The sequence below is a fragment of the Elgaria multicarinata genome, chromosome 11, assembly GCF_023053635.1.
Source record: "Elgaria multicarinata webbii isolate HBS135686 ecotype San Diego chromosome 11, rElgMul1.1.pri, whole genome shotgun sequence".
Taxonomy (NCBI): Eukaryota; Metazoa; Chordata; class Lepidosauria; order Squamata; family Anguidae; genus Elgaria; species Elgaria multicarinata.
In genome coordinates this window covers 23,664,534-23,689,826 of record NC_086181.1, presented here as the reverse complement: position 1 = coordinate 23,689,826, position 25,293 = coordinate 23,664,534, and the positions used below count along the sequence as shown (strand labels likewise).

The 25,293-nt window shown below is 46.3% G+C and overlaps 1 protein-coding gene across 2 annotated transcripts; it reads right to left on the bottom strand.

The window, feature by feature from the left end:
• Nucleotides 1-716: 716 nt before the first annotated feature.
• ZNF219 (zinc finger protein 219) lies at nt 717-24,907 on the bottom strand. 2 transcript variants are annotated; one of them, XM_063137581.1, is made up of 5 exons: nt 24,794-24,907; nt 14,371-14,479; nt 11,152-12,529; nt 6,387-6,506; nt 717-2,936 (listed from the first exon to the last, which is right to left on the bottom strand). In XM_063137581.1, exons 2-5 carry the CDS (start codon nt 14,374-14,376, stop codon nt 2,110-2,112), a joined length of 2,331 nt encoding a protein of 776 aa, XP_062993651.1. In that variant the 5' UTR covers nt 14,377-14,479; nt 24,794-24,907; the 3' UTR covers nt 717-2,109. The 2 variants fall into 2 exon arrangements, with proteins under 2 accessions (XP_062993651.1, XP_062993652.1); XM_063137582.1 differs by lacking the exon at nt 24,794-24,907 and adding an exon at nt 15,254-15,314.
• Nucleotides 24,908-25,293: the final 386 nt, after the last annotated feature.

Below are 25,293 nucleotides of genomic sequence, written 5' to 3'. Positions count from 1 at the left end.
ATTTATACAGACTTTAAAAAATATTTTCCCCTCTGCACTACGAAGTCCATGCAGCAGCCATTAAAGTAATTTTTACCATTTACATTCTTTCAAGAGCCATTAAAACCTCAGTTTGGCTAAAGGTAATGGAACAGCACAGAAGTGCATTGTGTGGACAGGGTGAGAAATAAAAGGAACAGCAACCCATGTGGAAGAGTTTATGTGCTAAAATGGCAGAGAAACTATTGCCCAGTTATGCTTTGTGCTTTATCTGTCCCCACTGAGGCCTGGCAGCTGGTGATTTTCAGGCCATTTGTACCAATCTTTTCTCTTTTGCAATCAAGAGGGTTTATGAAGCAGATACAAAAGAGAGGGCAATCTGTTGCAGAGACTGCCCAAGACGTTTCGTTGTCTGAGTTGAACAAAATGGCGCCCCCTCCCATTCCACGCACAAAAGCTGACCAGACTCGCAGTTGAACCTTACTTCAATATTGGTGGTTGGACCAGCGTCCTCTGCCACACCTGAGGGCAGCAGGCTACTTTTTAATGGGGAACAGCAGGCCACATGGAATACGTAGCTTTGTCCTCCAATACCTTGTTACCACCCATTGCTTTCCAACATCTACTGCCTGAGGCAGCCACCTCATCCTGCCTCATGGTAGGGCCAGCTCCGATCTGTCGATGAGGGGCGCTTAGAGGGCATTTCTCAAGGTGCATACTCACACAAGCACATAATGGAGTATTGTAGTTTCTCATTTTAATTTTTATTTCCAGTTTCAAATTTTCTACAAGAAAACAATAAAAAAATAGAAAACTCTAGTTGTCAAGCTCCCTGATGTGCCAGGTCACTATAGAAACAAAGCTCTGTTGCTGGGTCACTACGGAGATAAGATACTGGCACTGGGTCACTTGCTACGCACATGAGAGACCATGGCACCCGGATGCTATGGAGACGAGGCCCCATCACGGGTACTTAGAACTTCCCTCAGGCCAAGCGTGGTTCTTGCGGCCTGCCCTGACTGTGGCACTTGACAGGGAAAACAGGCGTAATAGGGACAGAGCTCCTGTGTCATTAATAAGTAGAGAAGGGAGAATTTTGACAGGCTCAGCTTCTCCCATCATAGTAGCACTATGGAAGGAAAAACTGCACCTGTAGAAATGCTCCATTTTTATAAAACCTTTCAAGGTGTACAACAGGAGCCTTGTCTCTTATGAATCTATCAACCCTATACTTGTGCCAACAATCAGATCCTGTGAGGGCCCGATTCCTCAGACAGTGGCACTGGAAGGAAGCAGCATCAAGCCCAGAACTGAGGAGAGAACAAGGGGTTGGAATCCAACGTACCACAACCGCCTCACTCCCCCAAACCCTGTTTGATTAAAAAAAAAAAGTTTGCTACACCATCACTGCCCCTTAACCAATTCCATACCCCAGCCATATCACAGTTTCTTTCTTCTACCTCCCAAGGTTGGCGTTCCCCCTGCCCCTTTTCGTGGCAGGGCTTCTGTGCTGTTAAGAGCTGCACGACTGAGAACATCTGCACTTCTTGGATTTCTGTTTGTCTTCCTGCTGTTAAAAGACAGTCACCCTGTTTCAAAAAAGTTGACAACCCTGCTACCTTCTATGCCAACACCTCTCACAGATGGGTGCATGACCCTGTCATTTGTGGGGTGGCATCTTACTAACTCTCTCTCCTGGTCTCTGCACATCTATACTACGAATGTAAACAGTTCTGAAACTGGTTTAATGGTCTTATGAAGCTGCCTTTTAATTTGAGCCAGACCACTGGTCTACCTAGCTCCAACATGTCTGCTTTAACTAGCAGTGTCCATTCAAGGTCACAAGCAGGGGACGTTCTGAGCCCTGCTACCTCTTTTAGCTAGAGATACAAAGGACTGAACCTGGGACCTTAAGGCATGCAAAGCATGTGCTCTATCACTAAGCTATGGGCTCTCCAAGGCCCCTGCCCATGATCGCTGGGAATTGTAGTTTTGTAGATGTTGAGAATTCATTATTGGAGAGTACAACTTTCATGGAATAGAGCTACAGTTCCCAGAGTCTCTTGGCTGGAAGTCGTTGTGACAGTTAAACAGGTTCGAAACTAATTTATGTATGCAGAGTAGACACACTCAGGCCTGCACTGGCTCCAATTGCAATTCCATGAGGCCTTGGCCCATCTTAGATGCCTCCTGGTGCGGCCCCTTTTGGACCATGGGACCAGGCAATTTCTCCTCTGGTCTTGGCTCCGTAGAGTCTTGCGACAGGCCCTCCCAGCCTTGCTGAGCTGGTGCAGCTCGAGGAGAGAGACTGGCCACTACTGCTCCATCGGGGGTCCGCTTCCCTCGAGGCAACTCGGGCCTGGGTGGTTCTTCCTGGTCTTCCGAATGCCAGAGGTTCTGAGATTTGGTGGTCTCCCCCTTTGGACTCCGGGACCCGGGTCCTTTCAGCTGGGGGCTCTGGAGTTCAGACTCCTCATCCTCTGCCACCACCCGGGGTTTCGAGGCTGTGTGAGAGCAGCGGCGGGTGCGGGCTTTCCGGCTGTGGTGGACCTGAAGGTGTAATTCCATGAGCTCAGGAGCGGAGGTGGCGAAGGGGCAGAACTGGCAGCGGTGAAGGGCTCCTCCTGCCAGGGCTGGGCGCAGCGACAGGTCCAAGGGCTGGAAGTCAGCCTTCCCGTTGAGCAGCGGCTTGCGGCGGGATGGGCGGGACCGAGCTGCGCCCAAGCTCCCCAACGGTACGAAGGGCCCGTGGCTCTTGGCGAGTGGTGTAGGGGGAAAGGCAGGGACTGCAGTGGGAGCAAGGGGTATGTGGCACCGTTCCAGTGTTCCTGCAGCCACAGCAGCTGCAGCAGCGGCAGCGCTCTTCTGCTCCCGGTGATGGCGCTGCAGGTGGTACTTGAGGGAGCCGGACTGGGTGCCAGCGTAGTCACAGTGGGGACATTTGTATGGGCGCTCGCCTGCAGGAAGAAATGGGAGAGACAAATTGGGAAGGCAGCTACCTGGTGTTGCGTTTTTCCTTTTGGCATTTTTTTTTTCTTGTTGGCCCAAGGTTGTGACTAGAGAATCAAATTTGGATCTGGGAGACCTTAGTTCAAATTCCATCTCTGCCACAGACTCCCTGAGTGACTTGGAATCATTCTCCTTCCGTTCCCCAAATTCGTAACACAGGCATAAAAGCCACCTTGTGGAGCAGTTGTGTGCGTGAACAAAATGAGCCAACACGATTCTGCCACAAAAGGTTGGTGTACTAATTTTTAAGAATGTTTTAATAATAATGAAATACTTAAGACAATAAGCCCTAATTTATGGGACAGTAGATAATGGGTCTGTTCAAACAACACATTAAGCTACAGTTAGGCTACTAACCCTTTTGCAGTAAATGGTTAGTGAGCATGTTTAAACCGTGGCTATGTACCTACCATGGTTAGGAATGGTTCACACGACACAATGACATGCTAAGCCATAACGTTTAGCTCAAAATGCTTAACCACCGTGGCTTAGCATGAGTCAGCATTAGTTATGAGGTAACAAAAAATATATATAAATATGTCCTGATTTTAGAATGCAGGAGAGTCTTATTAAAAGCTCAGCAGGACTGTGTATCTGTCAGTTCTATAGAATATTCAATATTGAATGGGGAATTTGGTATTTAGAATGTGAACTCTCCTTTTTAAAGGTATTAAGACTAGAAATCTAAAAACAAGAAAGGCTTAGGTAATTCTATTCCTCTTTAATTTATTAAGATTTAAGGATCTTTAGCCATACTCTGTTTAACAACAAAAATGTTTTTATATGCACAATATATTCTAATATGGTGCTACATATTTCTAATGAAAATGAAAAATGGATCAGAAAGATTTTCCTTTACTAATTCTTGATAGTACAAAACCTTAACTGAACCCAGTTAAAACAATTTTTGGTGTACACTTTGTTTGACATGTATTGATCAGCTAAGGGTCATAACTGGCACCCAAAGGCTTCCTAAATATTGGAGCTATAGATTGAAAGCACTGAGGAAAGGCCCAAGTCCAAAACAGAGCAATCTACATGAGAACCTTCAGATTAGAATCTTAAGATTCACCGAGTGTTTAAGATCCAACCAGAAAACTCTCGCTCCAAGTTACATCTGTCTAAGAGGTTAAATCAATGAGCGGATGTAGCAGGGTCTTTTAGTTGTGGCACCATGACTTGGAATTTCCTCTCTAAGATGGTCCACCAGAGTCTCCCTGCCTCACAGGAAACAAAGTATAACACATCCTTGCAAATGTTATTTGTCTATAACATTTTGCTAGCCCATTTATGAATTATTAATTTATTTTGTACGGTATGATTTTAATAGGTGTTGGTAAGCCACTTTGAGAGTAAGGCAGATATAGATTTGTCAGCAAAAAGAAAAAGGAAACTGTTCAGCAGAAAGGGAGAATGGGATTCTGTATGCATGAACTTTTCCACACCTTCAAGCATCCTGCACAATTTGGGTTTCCATAAAAATAATAATCTATCTGTGCTGGCTTTTGTGACCAACTTCAGCTTCCATTTAGAAAGGAAAGGTAGTCCTACAGTTCTAAAAATAAATGCACAGAACCCAATTAGACACTTTATGGATTGGATTAATATGGTTTTTTTAGTACTGGATTGAGAAAAATAACCAAGTATAGATTAACTGGGACGATATAATTTGATTTTAATGATATGCTACTTAAACCTATGGTAATTAATGGAATATAAGTGTAAATTGCTTTGTATTGCCTATAATAGTAAGAGATTGTAAAACGGATTTAAATTGTATTAGTTAACTGTAAGAAACTAACTTTGATATGATGTGAACAAAATGTTTTAAAATAAAAATAACAATTAACAGAACTCAGGTTTGTCAGGTTTTGCAGAGCGTTTCAGAAAATCTGCTATGTCTCCTTAAGGCAGCTTAGTAGATAACCAGTGCCAAAGCTCTGGGGGCTACTACAATAAAGGCCTCGCCTCAAGTCCCAACCGGATGCACGGGACTCTCAGTAAAGCCTGCCCTTGTGACCTTAAAGGGCAGATTGTTTACTATTGTTAATAATTATTATTTATCCCATTTACATGGTGCCTAACCACGAGCTCTAGGCAGCATTAATGGAGGTTATCCCATCTCATCCTTGCAACAACCCCATGAGGTAGGCTAGGAGGATAATGAATGACTGGCCTAAAATCACTCAGAGAGGATCCCGCACTGAAACAAGGTGGGGTGGCTGACTCAAGCATCCAATTTTGAACGCCAACAAGCCCAGCAAAACTAATCTTGATCCAGTATGACTACAACCCACCAGGAAATTCATCTATACAAGTATGATAACCGTACACATTTCAGTGGGGTTTATTCAAGAGATTACCCACTGGGTTATGCCCAGTGGCAGCTCCAGGTTTTAAAGAGCCCATGGGCACGACGACCTGAGCTGCCCCATCTCCCTGCCGCTGACACCACTGCTCGCCCTCTCTTTCTGGACCCACTCTGCACAACACCACAGAGGTAAGTCACGGATGCTGCCCCATCTCCTCACTCTTGTCACCGCTTGCATCTGTGCAGAGGGTGGGTGAACAGGCAGCGACAGCAAGAAGGAAGAGGAGGACCAGAAGCCTTTGGGAGTTGACAGTGGGGGCCCTGTAGGGATGTAGGCCTTGGGAGGTACCTAACAATGGCCTGGTTCAGACAACACGCTAAACCATGCTGCTTAACCACAAAACGGTTAAGGGAATGCCCATTAACCATTGTGTGGTTAAGCAGCATGGTTTAGCGTGTTGTCTGAACCAGGCCAATGCTGACCCCCTGATGATAAGTCTAAGTATGCATGCCCCATGTTAAGTAATGGGAGGAAGGGTGCTATTTAAATTTCCACCTTGGGCACTGATCTGGATGGTATGCCAACATAACATATTACCGTATTTCTTCGATTCTATCGATCATAGAATCATAGAATAGCAGAGTTGGAAGGGGCCTACAAGGCCATCGAGTCCAACCCCCTGCTCAATGCAGGAATCCACCCTAAAGTATCCCTGACAGATGGTTGTCCAGCTGCCTCTTGAAAGATGCACACTAGTTTCAGTACCACCAACAGAAAAAAAGCTTTGATTCTAAGAAATAATAAACACACCCGCGATTCTAAGATGCACCCCATTTTTAGAGATGTTTATATGGGAAAAAAGTATGTCTTAGAATTCAAGAAATATGGTAGTTTCAACACACCAGAGTATAAACTGGGACAGGAGGTGGTATTAAGCAGAAGCTGCATGACCTGTATCAGTGGTACAGAACTTTTAGGCAGTGGAGGAATCTGGTAGGTATTAGCTAGCTTGGGTAAATGACTCGTAGTGTCCACTTCCGTCCATTTAGGCAACCCGTGTACACCGTCACCTCTTCGAACTCTTACCTGTATGGACACGAAGGTGAACCTTGAGATGGTGGGAGGACCTGAAGGACTTCCCGCAGAACGGACAATCTTTCCCAGTGCCCCGTCGGGATCCATCCAGGCGAGACTGCCCCTGCATATCTAGGAAAGGCACAGGGAGGAGGGATGGAGATTTTTAGCTTGAGGAGACTGGGGGGAAAATTTTTACCCTCCCTGTTTGGTTTCCATATTGCTGTTTCTCACCACTTTGTCCTATTTTAGAGAGCTAGAATCTGAGAGATCCTTTTTCCAGGGCACACAACCAAAGCTACCGCAGGTGTCCCATTTCCTCACCCCAGCGCAAACAATCTCCTTTATGCAGCTGTGATAACTGCTTCGTTGCCTTTGGATTTGTACCAATTTGTCACCTGCGTTAAGAATCATAGCCCAACCTCAATAGCTGCAGAAATGATTGCTTTGAACTTGAAAAAATAAAAAAAATAAAAAGCACCAGTAATAGAAGAATGGCTTCAGAAAAGATTATATGCAATGTTTGCGAGTAAAATCATGATGATTGTTCATGCAAATTAAGGAAAGGAAAATGCTGTGCAGTGAAATTATAGGAAAATGGCGTGCTTTGTCAGACTTTGGAGACAGAAATATAGGGAAGATAATTTACAGAAACAGCATTTGGCTATGGCAGGAACATCTGGGGTGGTTTTAATCTGGGGGGATATAATCTCATTATATTGACATTTTATTGCATTGTAATCTTTTTTTGTCTCTTTTCTTTAAAATTATATGGTTTGAGAACAATATATATATATATATATATATATATATATATATATATATATATGCGCAAAGTATTAGACTGTAAGCCTGAGGGCAGGGACTGTCTTTTTTGCTAAATGTAAGCCGCTCCGAGAGCCTTTTTTGGCTGAGGAGCGGGGTATAAGTATGATAAATAAATAAATAAATAATAAAAGTAATGCCCAGAACAGCTGGAGTCAAAGAACTGTTATTTCCTACCTACCACATATCTGAAATTACCTCAAGAGCAACGAATTCAAATGGGAGATGGGATTTCTGTTACCAGTCACAGAAGAGAGAATTTGGGTGCCCCACCACTGCAGCACTATGGTGGAAGAAGGTGGTTCTACAAAAACAACAACCCTCTTTTTTAGCTAAGTGTTGTCAAGGGACCCAATATATCAGAGGTGGGCAGATCTTAGCTCTGCAAGATCTACTTTTTTCCTTCTAGAACCCCGCAGTCCATCAACCAGAGCCAAATGCAAGAGAATGGCTTGGAGCAGAGAGCAGTGTGAGACATGTACATTTAGGGTACTTCCAAAAAGGAAGGCTCCAAGCGCTAACAAAAAGCGTGATGAACGTATTCTGCCTTTTCCTCCTTAAAGATTATTTTTCTGCTAACAAAAAAGATGGAAGCTGCAGTAGAAAAGCACAGGGGGGGAGTTTACAAATAGATGAGGACACCAGACTGCCAATAAAATTTTCAGTGAATAATGCATGACAATTGCAGGATAAAAGTCTCACCTGGAGGCACCCTTAGAATTAGGAAAAAAGACACCTCTGAGCACACTCCCAGCCCAGAAACAAATTTCTTCAAAAACGTAATTTATGTATCAAAACTGAATTCACAATCCTTTCAGAGAAAATTCCATTCCTAGTTTTCTTCTGAGCTTTCTGAATCTTAGCAGCCTATTTCCCTGCCTTCTCTACCCATTCTTTTTTTTCTTTTGTCTCGTGCATTTTTAGATTGCAAGTGTGGTTTGTCTTGTTTAATTGATGATACATACCTACTCTTGAGAGCCTTTTTGGCTGAGGAGCAGCATAAACATACAATATGCAATCAATGAATCCATCAAGGGGGTGGAAAACCTTTGTTATCGCTGTTGATAAAACGACTGAGAAGTAAACAGCCTTACCAATCTACTGCAAATCATCCAGAGATTTAGCTGCAGAACCTTATCTATTTTCTTTCCACCCCTGCTTTATATAGAATCTGTCAAGTATTATATCTCTAACAGACCTTCCCTTCTCACAAATCAGCTTAGCTGAGGAGAGAAATTCTGCCCTTAACATGGCCTTTTCAGTGATGGCTCACAAGTGCGTAATAGCACTTCCATGGAGATTCACAGGGCTTGATATATATGCATTCACAAACTTTTCTTTTAGTCTTCAGACATTTACTGAAGACCTTTTTATTCCAGCATGTGTTTAGCATTTGTTTTTATTCTCCCAAGTGCTCTTCTCTGCTTTTAATTTGGCTGTTGATTTTTAAAAACTGTCTGAGGTGTGCTTTACTTTTTTATACTATATATTTTTTTAAAAAAATTGTAAGCTATTTTGTAGCTCTTTTGATTAAAAAGCAGCAATTATAATCATCATCAACGCTGAATGGGGAGGGGGATTAGCCTATGAAAACGGATCTCTCCCTACCATGGGGAGGAGTATGCGGGAGCATAAACACGTCCCACTTTGGGGTCATTTCTCTTTTCTCTTCCTGTAATAGCTGAAATTATTAGCCAAACTTTATGACGATTGTTGGGTTAGAGGAGGGAGCAGTGGACAACACAGTTGCATTGAAAATTGCTAGGCGACCACAGCATGCTTCCTTCCGTCTTCTTTCCTGTAATTGGTTCTGTGATAACCTAGGCCTGCTTTTCCCAACCTGACGCCCCCAGATGTGTTGGAGGGCAACTCACATTATCCCCAGCCACCATAATTATTGACCATGATGGCTGTGGATGATGGGAGTTGCAGTTCAACATATCTCAAGGAAACTAGGTTGAGGAAGGTTGTTCCATGGTCTTCCTCTCTGGCCAGAGGATAGAGGAATTAACCTTTATGGGAAGTAATGTAACTGAAGGGGGCAGCCGCAGAAATTTTGGGTACTTGCCAGTATTGAGGCTCCTGTCAACTGCTTTAGTATTGATTTACGTGGGCCTTATGGGGAAGATGATATAGATGCATACACACATACACACACACTGCAGAATGAGACCATGAATTTTTGCATGAATATGTCATTAAATGTGCCTTCAGGAATGGAATTTACCACACTAAATAGAATAATCTCAAAGTCTAATTTCCAATTATTCGAACCAGTGTTGTAAATTCCAACTCTCACCACCTGAGGGCACATTTAAACAACACATCCACAATGCAAAAATGACGCTGTCAAATCACCTCATGGAAGTGACGCAACAGCTTCTTTTTTTTAAGAGCTAAGAGTATGTGCCAAATTTGAGGATTAGCTCATTTCTACACAGTAAAAATTAACAGTCATTCCCTTTAATCAGAAATCCCAGGGAACTGTAGTTTTGTGAGGGAGTTTTCAGGTCTCAGAAAATGTCATAATATACTCCTCAAAACACAACTCCCCAGGTTTTCTAGGGGAAGCTAAAACAATGAAACTATATAAAACTGATATACATTTGAGGTGTAGATTTGTGACTTCCATAATGTAGCATTCATAAATGAAACTTGTTTTTCCCCCTTTCAAGACACAGTTTGAATTTTGGGATGGGTGTATGTAGAAAACTATGAGCCCTTATGATACCAGTGTCCCCAAACATGTTCTAACTGGAAAACAGGTGAGACACCACACAAACACGTAAAATCACAGAGCAATAGAGAAGTTTCAAGTACTCCAATTCATATTTTAAATGCAGAATGTAAGCATCTGAGTCACATAACTCTTCCTCAGATTGAGATCTACACAGGTTGCCTAACGCTTCTAGGAATACTAGGCGTGGTTGGTCTGTTTTCTATACACTGGTTGGTCTGTTGGTCTGTTACACTGGTTGGTCTGTTTTCTATACATTTTTCTCCATTAAGCCACCAATAGCTATCCTTGGTACATGTGGGCAGATTGAGTAGCGAACCTCATTTCTGAGCTAGTACATTGGGGTAGAGAATGAAAATTGCATTTTTATCCTGATATTTACTAAACTGTTTGAAAATAATGCGAAATACTCAGCTGCCACCACTGAAGAGGAGGGAGGCCTGGCTGGCCTGCCAAGTAGGCAAAACCACTCTGTGTTTTGTTGGCAGGGACCAATGACATAATCTGCCAGCTATGGAGCCTGTTAGAGGCCTTAAGGTAGCCTTCCCCAAGCTGCTCCCCTCCTAATGTGTTTGACTTCAACTCCTAGCATCCCCCAGCCACCATGGTTGGCTGGGAGATGCTGGGAGTTGAAGTCAAACCTATCTGGAGGGTGGTGCTTTGAGGAAGGCTCTCCACCCCTGTGGCAAAGCCATGCTATCCTAGTCCTTTCTTGGATGCTACCTGATGGTGGTAGCCAGGAACTACAATACAGGCCACTGCCCAAACCATCCTCTTAAACTTATATTTTGTTAATCATTTTCAGAAGCTACACATCCAGTAACTGGTTTTGGCTTACAGATCAAAATACACTGGCATATTCTAGATCTTTATTCATAATTGTCAACTGGATGCTTCCCCCAATTCCGCCCTCGCCCCTCTGAAATCAAACACACACATCCTTTTTTTAAATAAAACGAAGAACACGTATTTTAGGTTAAAGCCTGCCTAATTATGCAGTATTTTGGATTTGTCTGCTTGAGGAAGGAGTTCTGTGTGACTCAGAAACAGGCTTCTCGCATTTAAAACCTAAGTCGGTCTAGATGAAGGCCTCGCCTCCTTTGCGTCTTGTTCAGGGACACCAACATTAGTTGCCCACACTTGTTCGCAAAAAAACACATTCCCAAAGCGCCTAATTTCCCAACTGCCCTTTGGGCCCTGCCTGTCCATACTTGCCCTTTTCCTCCTGGGTCAGCAGAGCGGGGCTGGTGTTGGCTGCAGCAGAGCCTCTCACATTTGTGGGGAGCCAGTGTCCTGTGAGAAGGTGAGAGCCCAGCGACTGTGCCTTGCTCCACTCTCGCTCGCGGGGCAGGTGGCTTTGTCGGTGCAAGGCCATCTGCTGGAATGTGCCAAAGGTCCGACTGCAGTCTGGGCAGCGATGGCTCCCTCCTGGGTCCTCTCTCACAAGCTTGGACCCTCCCGCATACGGACGTTCCCTCCACTGCTGGCCGCTCTCCACCGCCCGCGCTGTGGCCTGCAGCCGCTCGGCGCAGCTGGCGTCGCCGTAGCCCAAGAAATTGCCCGCGCTGGCCTTGTCTGTGGGCCGAGGGGAGAGGAGCGAAGGGTAGAGGGCCTCGCAACCCACGAGTAAGCTTTGGGCTGACCGGCCTGGTCCCGGCCCCCGCTGCTCACTCTGGAGGCCCAGCTTGCTGAGATGAACCTTCATGTGGTTTTTCAGGAACCAGGGCTCCTTGAAGCCGCGCCCGCACACCTGGCACTTGTGGTCGAAGGAGTCTTTGTGCTTCCGCATGTGGCCCTTGAGGAACCAGGACTGGGTGAAGGCTTGGCCACACACCTGGCAGCGGAACTCAGTCGGTGTGGAGGCAGAGGGAGCAGCGGGAGTGGAGGCGGGTGGGGCGGCCGGGGCCTTAGCGGCAGGGGCAGCAGGGGCGGCCGGCCTCGCGACAGGAAGGTTGTGAGCCTGCTGGTTGTGCCACTGCAGCTCTGCTTCCTGGGCGGCCGCAAAGGAGCACTGCCCACACTTGTACGGCTGATGGAGGATGCGGAGGTGTCGCTCCCGCTCGCCTGCCGTGCGGAACTTGCCTTTGCAAAAAGGGCAGCGGAAGGTGGGCAGGGGTGGGGGTGGAATGGGAGTAATGGGCTCTTCCTCCTCCTCCTCCTCCTCTTCCTCCTTCTCCTCCTCCTCTTCCTCCTCTTGCCCCCGCAGAAGCGCCCGCTCCTCCAGCTCCAGCAGCAAGCGGCTCTGGTGGCTGAGACGGGCCCGGGCCTCGGGGCAGTGAGAACGCAGGTGGAGGCGGAGGCTGGCCCGTTGGCCCGCCTGATGGCCGCAGTAGGGGCAGGTGAGAGGGTAAGAGCTGGTGTGGATGCGTGTGTGCAGGGCCAGGATGCTGTTGAAGCGGAAACGCTTGCCGCAGATGGGGCAAGGGTACGGGCGGGCCTCGCCCCCCGGGACCCCTGGCCCGTTGGAATAATGCTGCAGGTCGAGCTCCCCATTGAAAGCCAGGGTGTCAGTTCCATCGCAGGAAGAGGAGGAGGAAGGGGAAGGGAGAGCCACACTGACTGGGTTGGCAGAAGGCAACTGGTAATCTGTACCCTGCAGGAACAAGGAGAGAAAAAACGAATGCTGGGGCAGAGGCCTGGAATACATTCCCCCACCCCCCACCCCTTTCCACACCATTCATGCTCCGCTGTAGTGTAAGAGCTTGCTACTGGAGGAAAGGGAGAATGAAGTTGAGCTTCCTGCAGCAGCAAACCAGGCCTGTTGACTTTCCACAGAGCTGTCAGCAAAACCATGGCTGACACGCAAACAAAAACTTTTTCTCCTCATGAAAGGCTCCCCTGGGGAGGGGAGAACAGAGCTTCCCTTCGTGAAGCAGCAGCAGCCCAAACCAGCTCCTTTCCACACAGCAGTTTGCAACTGAGCAGCTGATAACACAGCCAAATAAATATTCCAAAATATGACCGGGAGGCCAAAACTCCGCTTGATGGTTAGGAGAAACGGATGAATGCAGCCTGCTTTCTAGCAGTAGGTGCTCAAATGCACTCTTAGGTTACAGAACAAACTAATTATCTATGGCAGCCTTGCCCAAACTGGTGCCTGCAGAGGTTTTGGACTTTAACTCCCATCAGGCCCAGCTTGCTGGACCAATAGTTAGGAATGTTGTGGTATAAAACAACTGGAGGTCGCCAAGCTGGGGAAGGCTAATTTATAGCCTTGTCTGTCAGCAAAGAAAATGGCTGCATCTTTATGGCTATATAACGAGGGGGAAAGATGGTGGTACTTGGCTGTGGACGCAAGAGACAGAAGGGGTATCAAACCCACGGAATAAAGATATGCAGCTGGTCTCCTGTGTCAGCTCGGGGGGGGGGGGGGAAACACTGTGGACTTGAAAAAGCCCACCTCAAAAGTAAGCTGAGCCTTCCCAGCCCCAGAAGTAATAAAATCCAAGCCAGAGAAGATGCTGGTTTCTCTATCCCCTCCATTTTTTCCTCACTGAGTGTAATGGAGCAATGTTAAGGTGACGATATGGAAAGGAGGACAGGGCTCCTGTATCTTTAACTGTTGTATAGAAAAGGGAATTTCAGCAGGTGTTGTTTGTATGCATGCAGCACCTGGTGAAATTCCCTCTCCATCAGCTACACTAGAATGACCAGATACAAAAGAGGGCAGGGCTCCTGCAGCTTTAACTGTTGCAATGAGGGAATTCCACCAGGTGCTGCATGCATACAAATGACACCCGCTGAAATTCCCTCTTCTATACAACTGTTAAAGATACTGGAGCCTTGTCCTCTTTTCCATACGGTCACCCTAAGCAATGTAGCTCCGTTACATTCAATCAGGTCTTCTGGGGAAAATGAGCTTCCCCAACCTATTTTCTTTTCTTTTCTCCTGCAGCCTCTTAATTCCCCTGCTTTTATTCCTGCCGGACTGTTCCCCCACCCTGACACCAACTCCCCTTTTGGAAGGATCCTGAGAACTTGTTGTTATCTGTTGATATTGTTTGATTCTGCTTTTACTCATGGATTTTGGATTCTATTTGTATCCCACCATGGAAGGATTTGTAAAGGCAGGGTATAACCATGAAAATAAAATAATAAATAAATACACTTCCCCTCCCTGAAAGTAACAGAGTCAAGTTGCTCCATTACATTCAGTGTGGAGAGGAAAGAAATTAAGGGGCTGAGGGGTGGATCGTTTTTCCAGGCCTTAAATTGCCTCAGAGAAATTGTACAGGATCTCCAATATTACAGGGGTGGGTTGGTGGGTGGGGAATCACGGATCATTTCCAACACCATACAAGGTGGATGTATGTGGGACACATGGCTAACATGGGTTGCTGTGTATTGGCGCAAAGGAGAGTTGGGGAGAGGGCATTTGGGTCCCTCCCTCGTCCAGCCGTACTCAACCCTGGTCTTCCATCTCCAGCCACTCACCTCCATGATGCTCCTGATCACATGCTTCAGTTGCTGATTGGTGAAAGGGCAGCCAGAGGGATGTAACTTGACATGTCACACCTGAAAAGTAGGTAGGCGGGAGCATGGGCTGCAGGAAAGGGGGAGGAAGATGAGAATTTCAACAAGGCCTGGTCACAGTTGCCATTTCACAGTTCACAATATCTGACAAATACATCAAATTTCATTCACAAAACCTTCATCAGGACTTAATCTGTACCACTGTCAGGGCTTAACCTTGACATGTCTCCACCTCTGGGGCTTAAACTCTGGAGCCTATGAAGATTCCGGTTGGACATCAGGAAAAACTTCCAGACTGTTAGAGCAGTACGACAATGGAACCAGTTACCTAGGGAGGTCATGGGCTCTCCCACACTAGAGGCATACAAGCAGCAGCTGGACAGCCATCTGTCAGGTATGCTTTAAGGTGGATTCATGCATTGAGCAGGGGGTTGGACTCATGGCCTTATAGGCCCCTTCCAACTCTACTATTCTATGATTCTAAGAATGGAACAAAAGTGTCTCTGAACATGTTCAGGGTGCATTTTCCTCACCACTGAATATTTAGAGCAGGGGTGTTGAACTTTAGGCCTGTGGGCCAAATCCAGCCCACCAAATCCAGATTCCCAGAAGGCCAGAACCCCTCCCTTTTTTCCCACTTGGCTTTTGTGCAGTTCCCCCCACCCACCCACCCATTCTAAAGTTTGAAATGCCTCTCCTTAGTTACTGGCAATAAGAGGTTTAGGCTAAAATATGCTGGTATTTTTGGGCCCACGCGTTTTTGTCTTCATCCCCGCCCACCACTGGAATGTGGCCCCAAGAGCTTGGCCAAAAGTGAATCTGGGTCTTGAAAAAAGTTCAATACCCCTGTCGTAGAAAGAGCTTCCACAAAACAGGGCAGGAGTTCCAGTGAGTACAGAAAGTTCTGTTCCCAAGTGGATCTGAGTTTCAGCATATATTTCCCCTAGAAATTAAGCCCTGGAGTTCCACAGGGAGTGAGGCAAGAGAGAGCTCAGAAGAATACTGCAAATCCTGACCTGACTTAACACAGTAGTCCTTATTGTACCTCCACAGGATAGGCAGCCTATAGAACCTGGCAAGAATGTTACTCATGGTGGGTTTGGAGACAACATTCCTGGGGTTGCTAAAGCAAGCCTGATCCAGCAGTGAGATGGCTCAAGGAAGAAAGTTTGGAGGCTCTAAAGCTTTAAAAAAAAGGGTGTAGCCATGCCTTCTCCTACCCTGGCCCTGTCTCCCACCTTTCCTTCCTTCCATAGCAAGGAAGACTGTTGTACCTCACTGCAGACAGGAGGAGAGGATGGGTGAGAGGAGCAGGGTAGGAGAAGCCTTCACTGCATCTTCTCTCACTGCTACGGAGCACTTACAAAGACTAACAGGAATTCCAAGCCCCCTTGACCTGGGCCAAATTTCGTTCTCGATCTCACATATGGCTGTTGGTCAGATCCAGTAAAACGGATCCACTGAATTATCCAAAGGGAAATTTGTGGGATCAGGGCGGCATTCAGTTTGGTGCAGTTGTTAGACCTTGTGCTTGGAAGTAGGAAATCCACCTTCAAACCCCCAGCTTGGAGGCTGTGAAGCTCAAGGGATGACTTACATGGGGAGAAGGTAGGTCTACATACGTTTTGGACTTCAACTCCCAGAAACCCCTGCTAGCATGGCCAATGGTCAGAAATACTGGGAGCTTAAGTCCAAAACATCTGCACACTCCTGACGTAGGGCATAAACCACCATTAGCACAACCTACTTCAAAAGCTTGTTGTGAGGCTGAAACGGTGCTTGGAGCTTGCTGGAGGAAGGATGGGATACAAATGTGGCAAATTGTGTGTTAACAACTCCCATGTTACCAAACATCTCCCAATACTTCCAAGAATCTCTCAGTACAAGTGCTTGCGTGTAAAACATCCCATTACTTTGCACAGTTCAGCAGAACAGCCGCCCACAGCTCTGAGTAACAGAAGACTTCCACAGAAGCCAGCAAAAACAGACGCACTCTACTCTGGAATTGGTGAAATGGGATATCAATGCATTGCTTTGGTAGCACCTCCTACATAAGGGAATTCTTCCGGCCACTGACAACACCCTTTCCAGATCCTGCTGCTCTTGACTGACAGAGATAAACTAGAATCTTGTGTATGTGGCTAAAAAAAACCACCCAGCTGTGGTCTGCAACCCCTTCCTTCTCCCACAGCCATGAGATGACCTACCATGACACCAAAGACCATTCACAAACTTTCTAATTTCTGAGAGCGAGAGTGTCAGCAACAGAATGCCGGTCAACAGTGCAACTTCTGTGAGGGAAATGACTGTTTGGCTGTGAGGAACATTTCGTACAGAGCTACGGGCAGGAGGGGCTGCAAGCTGTTGGCAGGGACAGGGGAGGGGTACTGGGAGGCTGAATGAAGGGAAGACAGTGAGCTGGCAAGCATGGATCTAATGCAGGGAGGAGCAGGAGACGTAGAGCTCTGAGAGGAAAAGCTGAGGAAAGGTGGCAGCAAGTAAAATGGTGGGCGGTTTGTTGGGGGCGAGGGAACTTTGCTGGGAGAGAAAGGGAAACTGAACAATGCTGAAGTTGTCATCAGCTCCGAGTTTATAACACCTTTATTTGTCCTTGGCTGTTGATGGGCCTATTATTAGCAAGATGTGCAAAACTGTATGTGTTTCACTTGTGTTCCCACCACAAGTCTGAAACCTTGATGATGTAGAAGACAAATGCCAGGGAACTGAACGCTAAGATAATACCACAAGCAGGTGTGGCTGATCGACATGTTCACTCAAACCTCACCCCCACTCTGCCTCAGGCAAGGCTGTCATCTTCTACAATTCTATTCACACACAACCCAACCCATAGATCTTGGTTAAACAAAAAACAAAAAACCCTAGATTCTTTCAAACCTCCTCACTTCCTGAAACCAACCAGCAAACAAACAAGTACAGCCCCCTCTGCCCCCACCCCATGAAAATAAGAACTGGAAGGAAAGAAAGAAGGCAAATCCTGCTGGAAGATCTCCTCACAAAAATGTTAGGAGTGTGGGAACTTAGCTTCCCTCTCTCAATGGAGTGACGGCTCCAGGTTTTAAGGGGTCCTTGGGCGAGATGCCCTTGGTGAATTCACCACACACACACACACACACACACACACACACACACACACACAGAGTGTATCGGTCCACCTTCTCTTCACCACAGCCTCTTGACTTGCCCTCTTCCTCTGGGACCCATCTTGTACAGCCACCAAGAGGAAGAGGGGCAAAGCAACCAGAGGGTGCTGCCTCTGCTTCATCTTGTCAATTGCTCACTTGTGGAACAGGCAGCAATGCCAAGGAGGAGGAGCAGCTAGACCAGGCTTTAGGGGTCAGCCACTGCAGCCACTGCTGGGGCGAGGGCCTTGCCAAATGCCCAACAATGCCCACCCCTTATGCTGGTCTTACCAGACCTTCTTCATCGTACCTTAGGTCTGGCTCTGGCCTTATCTTTTTGTGGTGAGTGGTGATAGGTGAGGCTGTTCAAGGGTGTGTGGGTGGGTGTGTGTACAGTGGACAGATGCGAAAGAGGACAGAGATCCTGCACCTTTAAGTTACGTAGAGGAGGAAATTATGTAGAAGAGGAAATTTCAGGTGAAATTCCCTCTTCTACACAACTATTAAAGGTGGAGGTCCCCTGTCCTCTTTTGCATCTAGCCACCATCTGTCTTTCGAAGCAGTGGGTGTGAAAAGCAGAAATGTCATCCTCTCTTTCATTCTTATACTTTCCTTCCTGGGAGTTACTATATATTAGTACCAATGTACATATTGGTTCCCCTGCTGCTGGGAAGCAAAGGAAGATAAGGCTATCGATGGCTACTAGTCATGATGGCTATGTATTACCTCCAGTATCACATCCAGTGTGCCTCTGAATACCAGTTGCTAGCTGAAGGGTGCTATTGCGCTCGTCCTAATTGTGGGCTTCTTATAGGCAAAGCCAGCTGGCCACTGTGGGAACAGAGAACTGGACCAGATAGGCCTTTGGTTTGATCCAGCCTGGCTCTTATACTCCGGTGCTCAAAAAAAGGAAGAAAATTTATTGTGCTCTACATGTTTCACAGAAGAAAGGGATATGTGATTATAAAAAGGTACTGTCTACACTAATGTCCAAAATTATCTAGAAGAAGAAACATGGGAATAATGTATATTATATTAGAAGTGTAAATATTAGAAGGTATTTACTTTTAAAGTTTTTTAAGAGAATGAAGTATTCTTATGTAGAAAAGGCCTTGAAACTTTGTTAAAAAGAATGAGGGTGTTATCTATACAATACTACTCTTACGGTTAATTTAATTGTTTTATAGCTCCTGAAGAAAGAGACTTCTTCTTCGAAACAAGTAAAGCACAATAATTTTTCTTTCTTCCTTTGAGCACTGGAGTTTACCTCCTCCTTCATCATTAGTTTATGGTGCCTTTCCCTCCACATCCATTCTTATGTTATGACTGCCAAGATCTTTTTTTAAAAAAGGCTTTGGTGGCCAGGTATTTGAAATATGTTACCTATCTTAGTATGCATTCAGCCTGCTACCTGGATCAGTCTTCCCAAACCTGGTACCCTGCAGATGTTTTGGACTTCCACTCCCCTCTGCCTCGGTCAACATGGCTAATGATCAGGAATTCTGGGAGTTGCAGTCCAAAAAACCTGGAGGGCACCAGGTTGGGGAAGGCTGATCTGCATCACTGTAAATATCACAATCTTTATCCAGTAAAGGAAACAGGCTGAGGTTTTGGCTCTTCCTCCCACTCATTCCCTCATTGTGGATTGATCCCTTCCTTATCCTTCAAGTACACTGTGTTCCTACAAATCCATCCCATATCCAGCTGTAATACCCAAAAGAGGGGGTTTGAGCGAGATAAAGAGATTAAGTTGCAATCCTTTGCATGTTTAGACAGAAAAACTAATGCTGGGAGTTGTAGGGTTTTTTTTCTGTCGAAACATGCATAGCATTGCATCCTTAGCTTGCAATCCTATATACACTTTCCTGAAAATTAGCCCCCTTGAACTCAGCGGAGCTAACTCCTGAGTAGACACACCTAAAACTGCAAGGTAAAAGTGCATTTATGTTACAGATGTAAATGGGTTTAACAGCCATTTTCTTGTTTAACTACAACTTTCTTCCACTCTTCCTCAGAGAAAATGGGGAGGGCATACATGAATCTCTCCTGACTTTGAATGCACGGAATAAGCCATATTGAAATGTTAACTGACTCAGGGTCACCCAGTGAATTTTACAGGTGACTGTCCAATTGAATCCAGGTTTCTTCAATCCTAGTCTAACAGTGACCTCTATACCACAAGGACTCTCTCATTCTGTCTTCCCAGGGGACTGGAATTTTGTGAAGCAGGTTAGTGATTCTAGCCAGTTATTAGCACCTTCATCAAATTACCATTCCTAGGATCCTTTGGGGAACCCACAATGGTTAAAAGTGATATAAATCTATTATAGCGGGGTTGCACAAGCTCTTTCAGGCTGAGAGAATCGCTTACAACCCAATTTTGGAATTATCTCCCCAAAGAGACTCACCTGGTGCCAACATTGTTATCTTTTCGGTGCCAGATTAAGACCTCCTCTACTCTCAGGCTGCTTGCAGCATATGATAATAGTTTTAAATTGGGTCCTGCGATTTCTTAGTGTATTGTTCAGGTCTATGTGTGTGTTGTCTGTTTATATGTTTGTATGTAAATGATTTTGCTGTTTTGTACAACGTTTTATTTTTAAAGAGTTTAATCTTTGTAAATACCCCAGACACCTCTGGATATTGGAGAGTATAGAAATGTAAGAATTGAAAATAAATGAAAAAAGGGATGAATCCCATTTCGGAGAAGTTCTTGACTGTTGCATTCCACTGGTGGTCAGAGCCAAAGGCCAACATAGTATAGGTTAAAGCTCTTGCTGCCAAACTTTTAGAATGGGGAAATATCTGCAGTAAAGCAAGAAGACCACCAAAGGGCCAGATTTGGGCTTGGCTGTGAGGTTCTGCACCCTGCACTACAGGCGTACAGCTTGATATAGCCTTTGGGCCAAAATGTCGTATTAGACCTGGGTTTCAGGGCTAGGCTGAGTATATGTAAGGAGACTGGGGATGGTAGCAGGTTCAGTGTTACGCAGAGGTTTTGGGGCTTTCACTATACGGTTACTTGCTTGCAAGATAACCTTTCTATTTCCTAAGAAGAGCAGCAGCCTTAGTGTGGTAAACAGATCACCACGTAAAGCGAGACAACAGCTCATCTGAATCCACTTTCTCTGGGGATCCAAGATAGGATATCTATATATGTGCATGCGCATGTTAAAAATAACAGAGCTTGTTTGCATGCCTATAAGCCAACATGCATTCTTGTATTTTTTTTGGTCTGACCCACCAGCCCATTTATAATGGCATTGTGACACCCCAGCCCAGCCCCAATCTAAAAAAAAAGTTTCCCACCTCTGCACCAGCTTTCACCACTCCAGGGTGCATTATGCAAAACACTGGAGGCCTTAAGGATCTCAAAACAACTAGGGACAGTTAAGAGTTCCCAGCTGGCTATCATACTCCCAGTACTAGGCAACCAAACACCCACAGAATCACAAGCTTGCATTCTGCATTAATCTAAAATAACTACCACCTTCTTCGGTTCTGTGCTCACATTTACTATGTTTCCATTCTTTTGCCAACAACATATGAATAGAGTAGGTTGGTTAAAGTGTGTTAAAAGGGGCGTCTAAAGTACGTGATTGTGAGTTTCTGCCATTAAAATATTACATTCTAAGGAAACCTGCTTTGTGAATTTATTTATTTTTTTGCTCCGTTAAAAAAAATTAAGTAGCTTTGGTTTGTTTTGGCATGTGCAAGCTAGCAAAAGGAATATCAGAGGAAGTGTGGTGGTACAAGGCCTGCAGTATCCTGTGCATCCCAAGCATTCGGCTTTGGCAAAGAGAAGAGAGGGCAGAAACCTTAGCTGACATTGACTGTAGGTTTGGGCGTGCATGAATCAGAGCTGTGAATTCATACTGTTATCATGTGACATGCTCCCCCTCCCGGAGTTCAACAGACCTCACAGAAGAAAGAACCGAAAGAAACTATGAGAAGTGTCTGTCTGGAATTGATATTCACACTGGTAAGACAATACCTTTCACGGAACTGACTTCCTGTGTGCATGGTTGAGTGCTTCCCCACGGAAAAAGACACACACATCAACACCCCAAATTTCCGGTATACACAAAACCAGCAGATTAGGAAGGTTAGGCCAAAGCTTTTCAACCCTATGTCTAACATTCTATGCGCAAGTCATTTTTTTAGAAAATGGAAGAATGTTCAGTTGTGCCAACCCTTAAACCAGCAGAACAAAATGGTACAGTCCACGAACAGTTTTGCCTATACATCTTCTGTTTGTGTGAACTAATTCAGAATGAAAGACAGACAGCATAACATTTAACCACTGCATTTAGACAGAAGGCCTATTGTATGGTTGTATGCTTATTTATCATTTCCCATGGAATAGCACTTCTTCCCTAATCCTGCAGCTATTATTATTGTTGTTGCTGTTGTTATTATCATCATCATCTAGAGTCTCTACAAAGCCTAGGCATTTTATATAAAACTAAACATAAGACACAGGTCCTGCTTGATATGAAGTCTGCATGTATATATTATTCCGTTTTTACATCCTCTGTAACACAGATGGCTATTTTCATCCGAAGGGAAGATCTACAGGGAGGACAGCATCTTAAAGCCATAGGGAACAACTAGACTACAAATTCAAATCTGATTTACAGTGGATTAGCAGTCATGCCTCTCCCCCACTCCAAGGAATTATGGGAATTGTAGTTTAACAAGAATGCTGAACACTAATAGAGAGCCCTAACCCTCCTTGCAGAAATACAATTATCAGGCTTCCCTTGAGAGGTAGCATGACTATCAAACCAGTTTATGGCTGTGGTTTCGAAGTTTCTAGTTATTCTGGGATGGCAACTCCACAAAATCTTTGATCCGTTACACACTGAAGGAGTGAATCAGAGGTTAAAACAGTTGGAAGAGATTTCTCAACCTACACTGACAGTTTTCTCTTAATTTCTGTCAACCTGGGCTAAAACTAAAACAGGGTGGTGATCGCTGCTGGGTGAAGTTCAGAATCTTGCAGAGAAATACAGCAACCTTTGAGCAAGAAAGTCTGGCAGAAATTCCCTAGAATTCTTCACTTGAGTAGTTAAAGGCTATTATTTCAGGATAACAACCTTAGGATAACATCATAAACTTGCATGAACAAGCCTTAAGGTGGTTCAGATAGACTGAATAACACAGAAGCCTGCTCAGATACATAGAAACATTCCTCAGGCAAGAGAAAAGACATTACCGTAAACTTCTTTTTTTATTGTTGCCTGAAGCAGAGTTCTGTGCAAGTTGAAAGACTGCCAACTGGAAAAATGTGAAAGCTTACCATGTTGATTGAAAAAAGGTCTCTTTTAAAACATTGTACTATCCTCTCAAAAGGAAGGGGCTCCTGCTTTCATTTTAATTTTTAATTAGGGAGAGGGAAGGGCTTAAGCCTGCTTGGAAATCAGTTAAGATCTGCCCAGTACCTCAAGATTGGTGTGTGTTGACAGGGTACCTGATTGCGGTTAGTGGTGAAAGAGAGGCACTCTGCACATTATTCAAGGCACTCTTTTCTTGGTTATTAGTTCACAGGTTCCAGGCCTATGCCTTGACTTTCTGAGACTTAAATCCTGATCAGCAAGGCCACACCTGATGCTATCCTGATGGAACATCCTGCTGCCTAAAATGGTGGCCTAGTTCAAAGTGAAGGCAGGTTTCCTCTATTGCCCAAATCAAGTAGCAGGCCTTGTTCTCTTGCAGCAGTGTGAAGCTGGTGGTATTCACAGGCCTGCATAGAAGATAGCTGATTCATTTTGGCATCATGCCATGCTGGGCCTATGGCAGTACCCAAATGACTAATCTTTTTTTTTTAAAAAAAAAAAACCACCACCACATGAGGTCTTTTGGGCCTACTCTGTGCTAGTGAAGCAGTTTGTCCTGTCTTGCTTGTTTAGGGAAAGGGAGCATTATACTTTAATGCAATGCAATTGCAACTAACGGGTGGTGTATGTAGGGTGCCCATTTGGTCTTCCTTGGAAACAAACAAGATGTCCGCCTCGTAGGAAAAGGCACCCTAAGGAAAAAGTAGGCAGTTTCTCAAGGGTCCCTGTCCCATCCCCCTGGATAGGGAGAGTGGCCGCCAGGCCTCAAGCCAACTCCCGCCAACTCCCAGGCCATGATGGAGTAGGGGGGAGGGAGCATATCAATGGAAGCGCACCAGTCCCCTCACTCCACCACAAGCCCTGCCTTGGCCTGCGAGGGAGACAAGAGAGTGACTGTCCCAGCAAGACACAGAGCTGACCCCCCTCCGCTTCCCACCCCACACACCCCGAACAAAAGGAGCAGCTGCCTCAGCAAATGCTCCAGTGCACATTCCAGTGGGGAGGGAAAGGAAGGATGAGTAAGGGGGGGGGCGTTCCAGCGACTAACGGCTACTGATCCCCCCTTTGACCCTCGTCCCACCCCAACTTAGTTTTACATCTTTGAGAGTCGCAAGTTAGCATTGGTGGGTCATTAGATCTGATCTGAGCCTCCCCCCTCACACTCCTTTGCATTCAGTGGCAAAGAAATACGGGATTGGGGTGCAGGGAGAACAGCCTCTTACAAAGTGTGCGCGAGGGGGATTAAATAGGGTAAGAACATGGCCTTTTGGGTCTCCCTCTTCTCTGCAGCAACAACCGTAATGCACTCCACCCCCACCCCCACGCCGTCCGCATGGCTCTAAGCCACCTGCTATTTCAAAAAACCCCCTTAATTCCTCCCAGGAGCGTCTTCACCCCAAATGGCCCCAGCAAACCCCCCCCCCATTCCATTTCTCTACTGCGATTTCCGTGAAACAGATACCCCACACACACCAACAACTCTACCACCGCACAGACTATATAACTTGAGACGTGAACCCCCCCATCTCAGTCATGATCACGTGGCCGGGGGGGGGGCGCGGTGAGGAGTGGTGGTAGGGGAAACAGGGATGCAGAAAGAGATGGAGGAAATCGTCCGGGTCATTCGGGGATAACGAAGCCTGAGGCCGAGGCCGGGCGATTTCCGTGCGCCAAGGCGGTGCGCGCCCGGAGCTTGGCCCGGTGCAGTCCCACGGCCGGATGCCTCTCCCCCGCACCCCCCCCCCCCGGAGATCGAAGCCTCGGCCGCGCTCCCCCTCCTGCCATGCACCTGCTCTGGGTGCCGGGGAGTGGGGGGAAGAGAAGAGACGAGTGGTCGGGCGGGTTTTCTGGGGAGGGGGGCGCACGGTGGGCGGGCGGACGACGCGGCGCAGCGCAGCTACTCACCAAGGCGCACGGCGAGGCGGCGCGGAGGAGGGGGCGCTCCGGGACCCGCCGCGTCGTCGGGGCTGGGCCGGGGCGAGCAGCCTCCCCGCCAATGGGGCTCCCCCCTCTCCTCTCTTCCTCGCCTTCCCTCTCTCTCTCTCTCTCTCTCTCTCTCTCTCTCTCTCTCCCTTCCTTCCTCCCTCCCTCTCTCTCGCTCCCTTCCTCCCTCCCTTCCATTGTACGGAGCCGCAGGCAGCGGCGGCGATTTGCATTTCTGAGCCTTGCGCGGCGAGGGATTGCCCGGCTCCATTGTGCGCTGTCGCTCGGCCGGGCGCGGAGGGGGCAGCCCTGCCCCGAGGGAGGGGGGCACTGGATATGGGGGAGAAAGAAAGGGAGAGAAGAGAGACACACTAGTCTGGCACCACCTGCTCGTTTAGGCCCAGGATGGCAAAACGAAAAACAAAACCTCCAAACAAACAAAAATGCTTGTGGGCAACAACACTACCCTGGCACGGCCAAAG

Excerpts from the sequence above, each read along its gene's own strand:
- ZNF219 (XM_063137581.1), bottom strand. Across the intron at positions 6,507-11,151 it reads GCTGACCCAGGAGGAAAAGG|ATATGCAGGGGCAGTCTCGC; the intron begins GCAAGTATGGAC and ends TGCCTTTCCTAG. Across the intron at positions 2,937-6,386 it reads TCACCTTCGTGTCCATACAG|GCGAGCGCCCATACAAATGT; the intron begins GTAAGAGTTCGA and ends TTCTTCCTGCAG.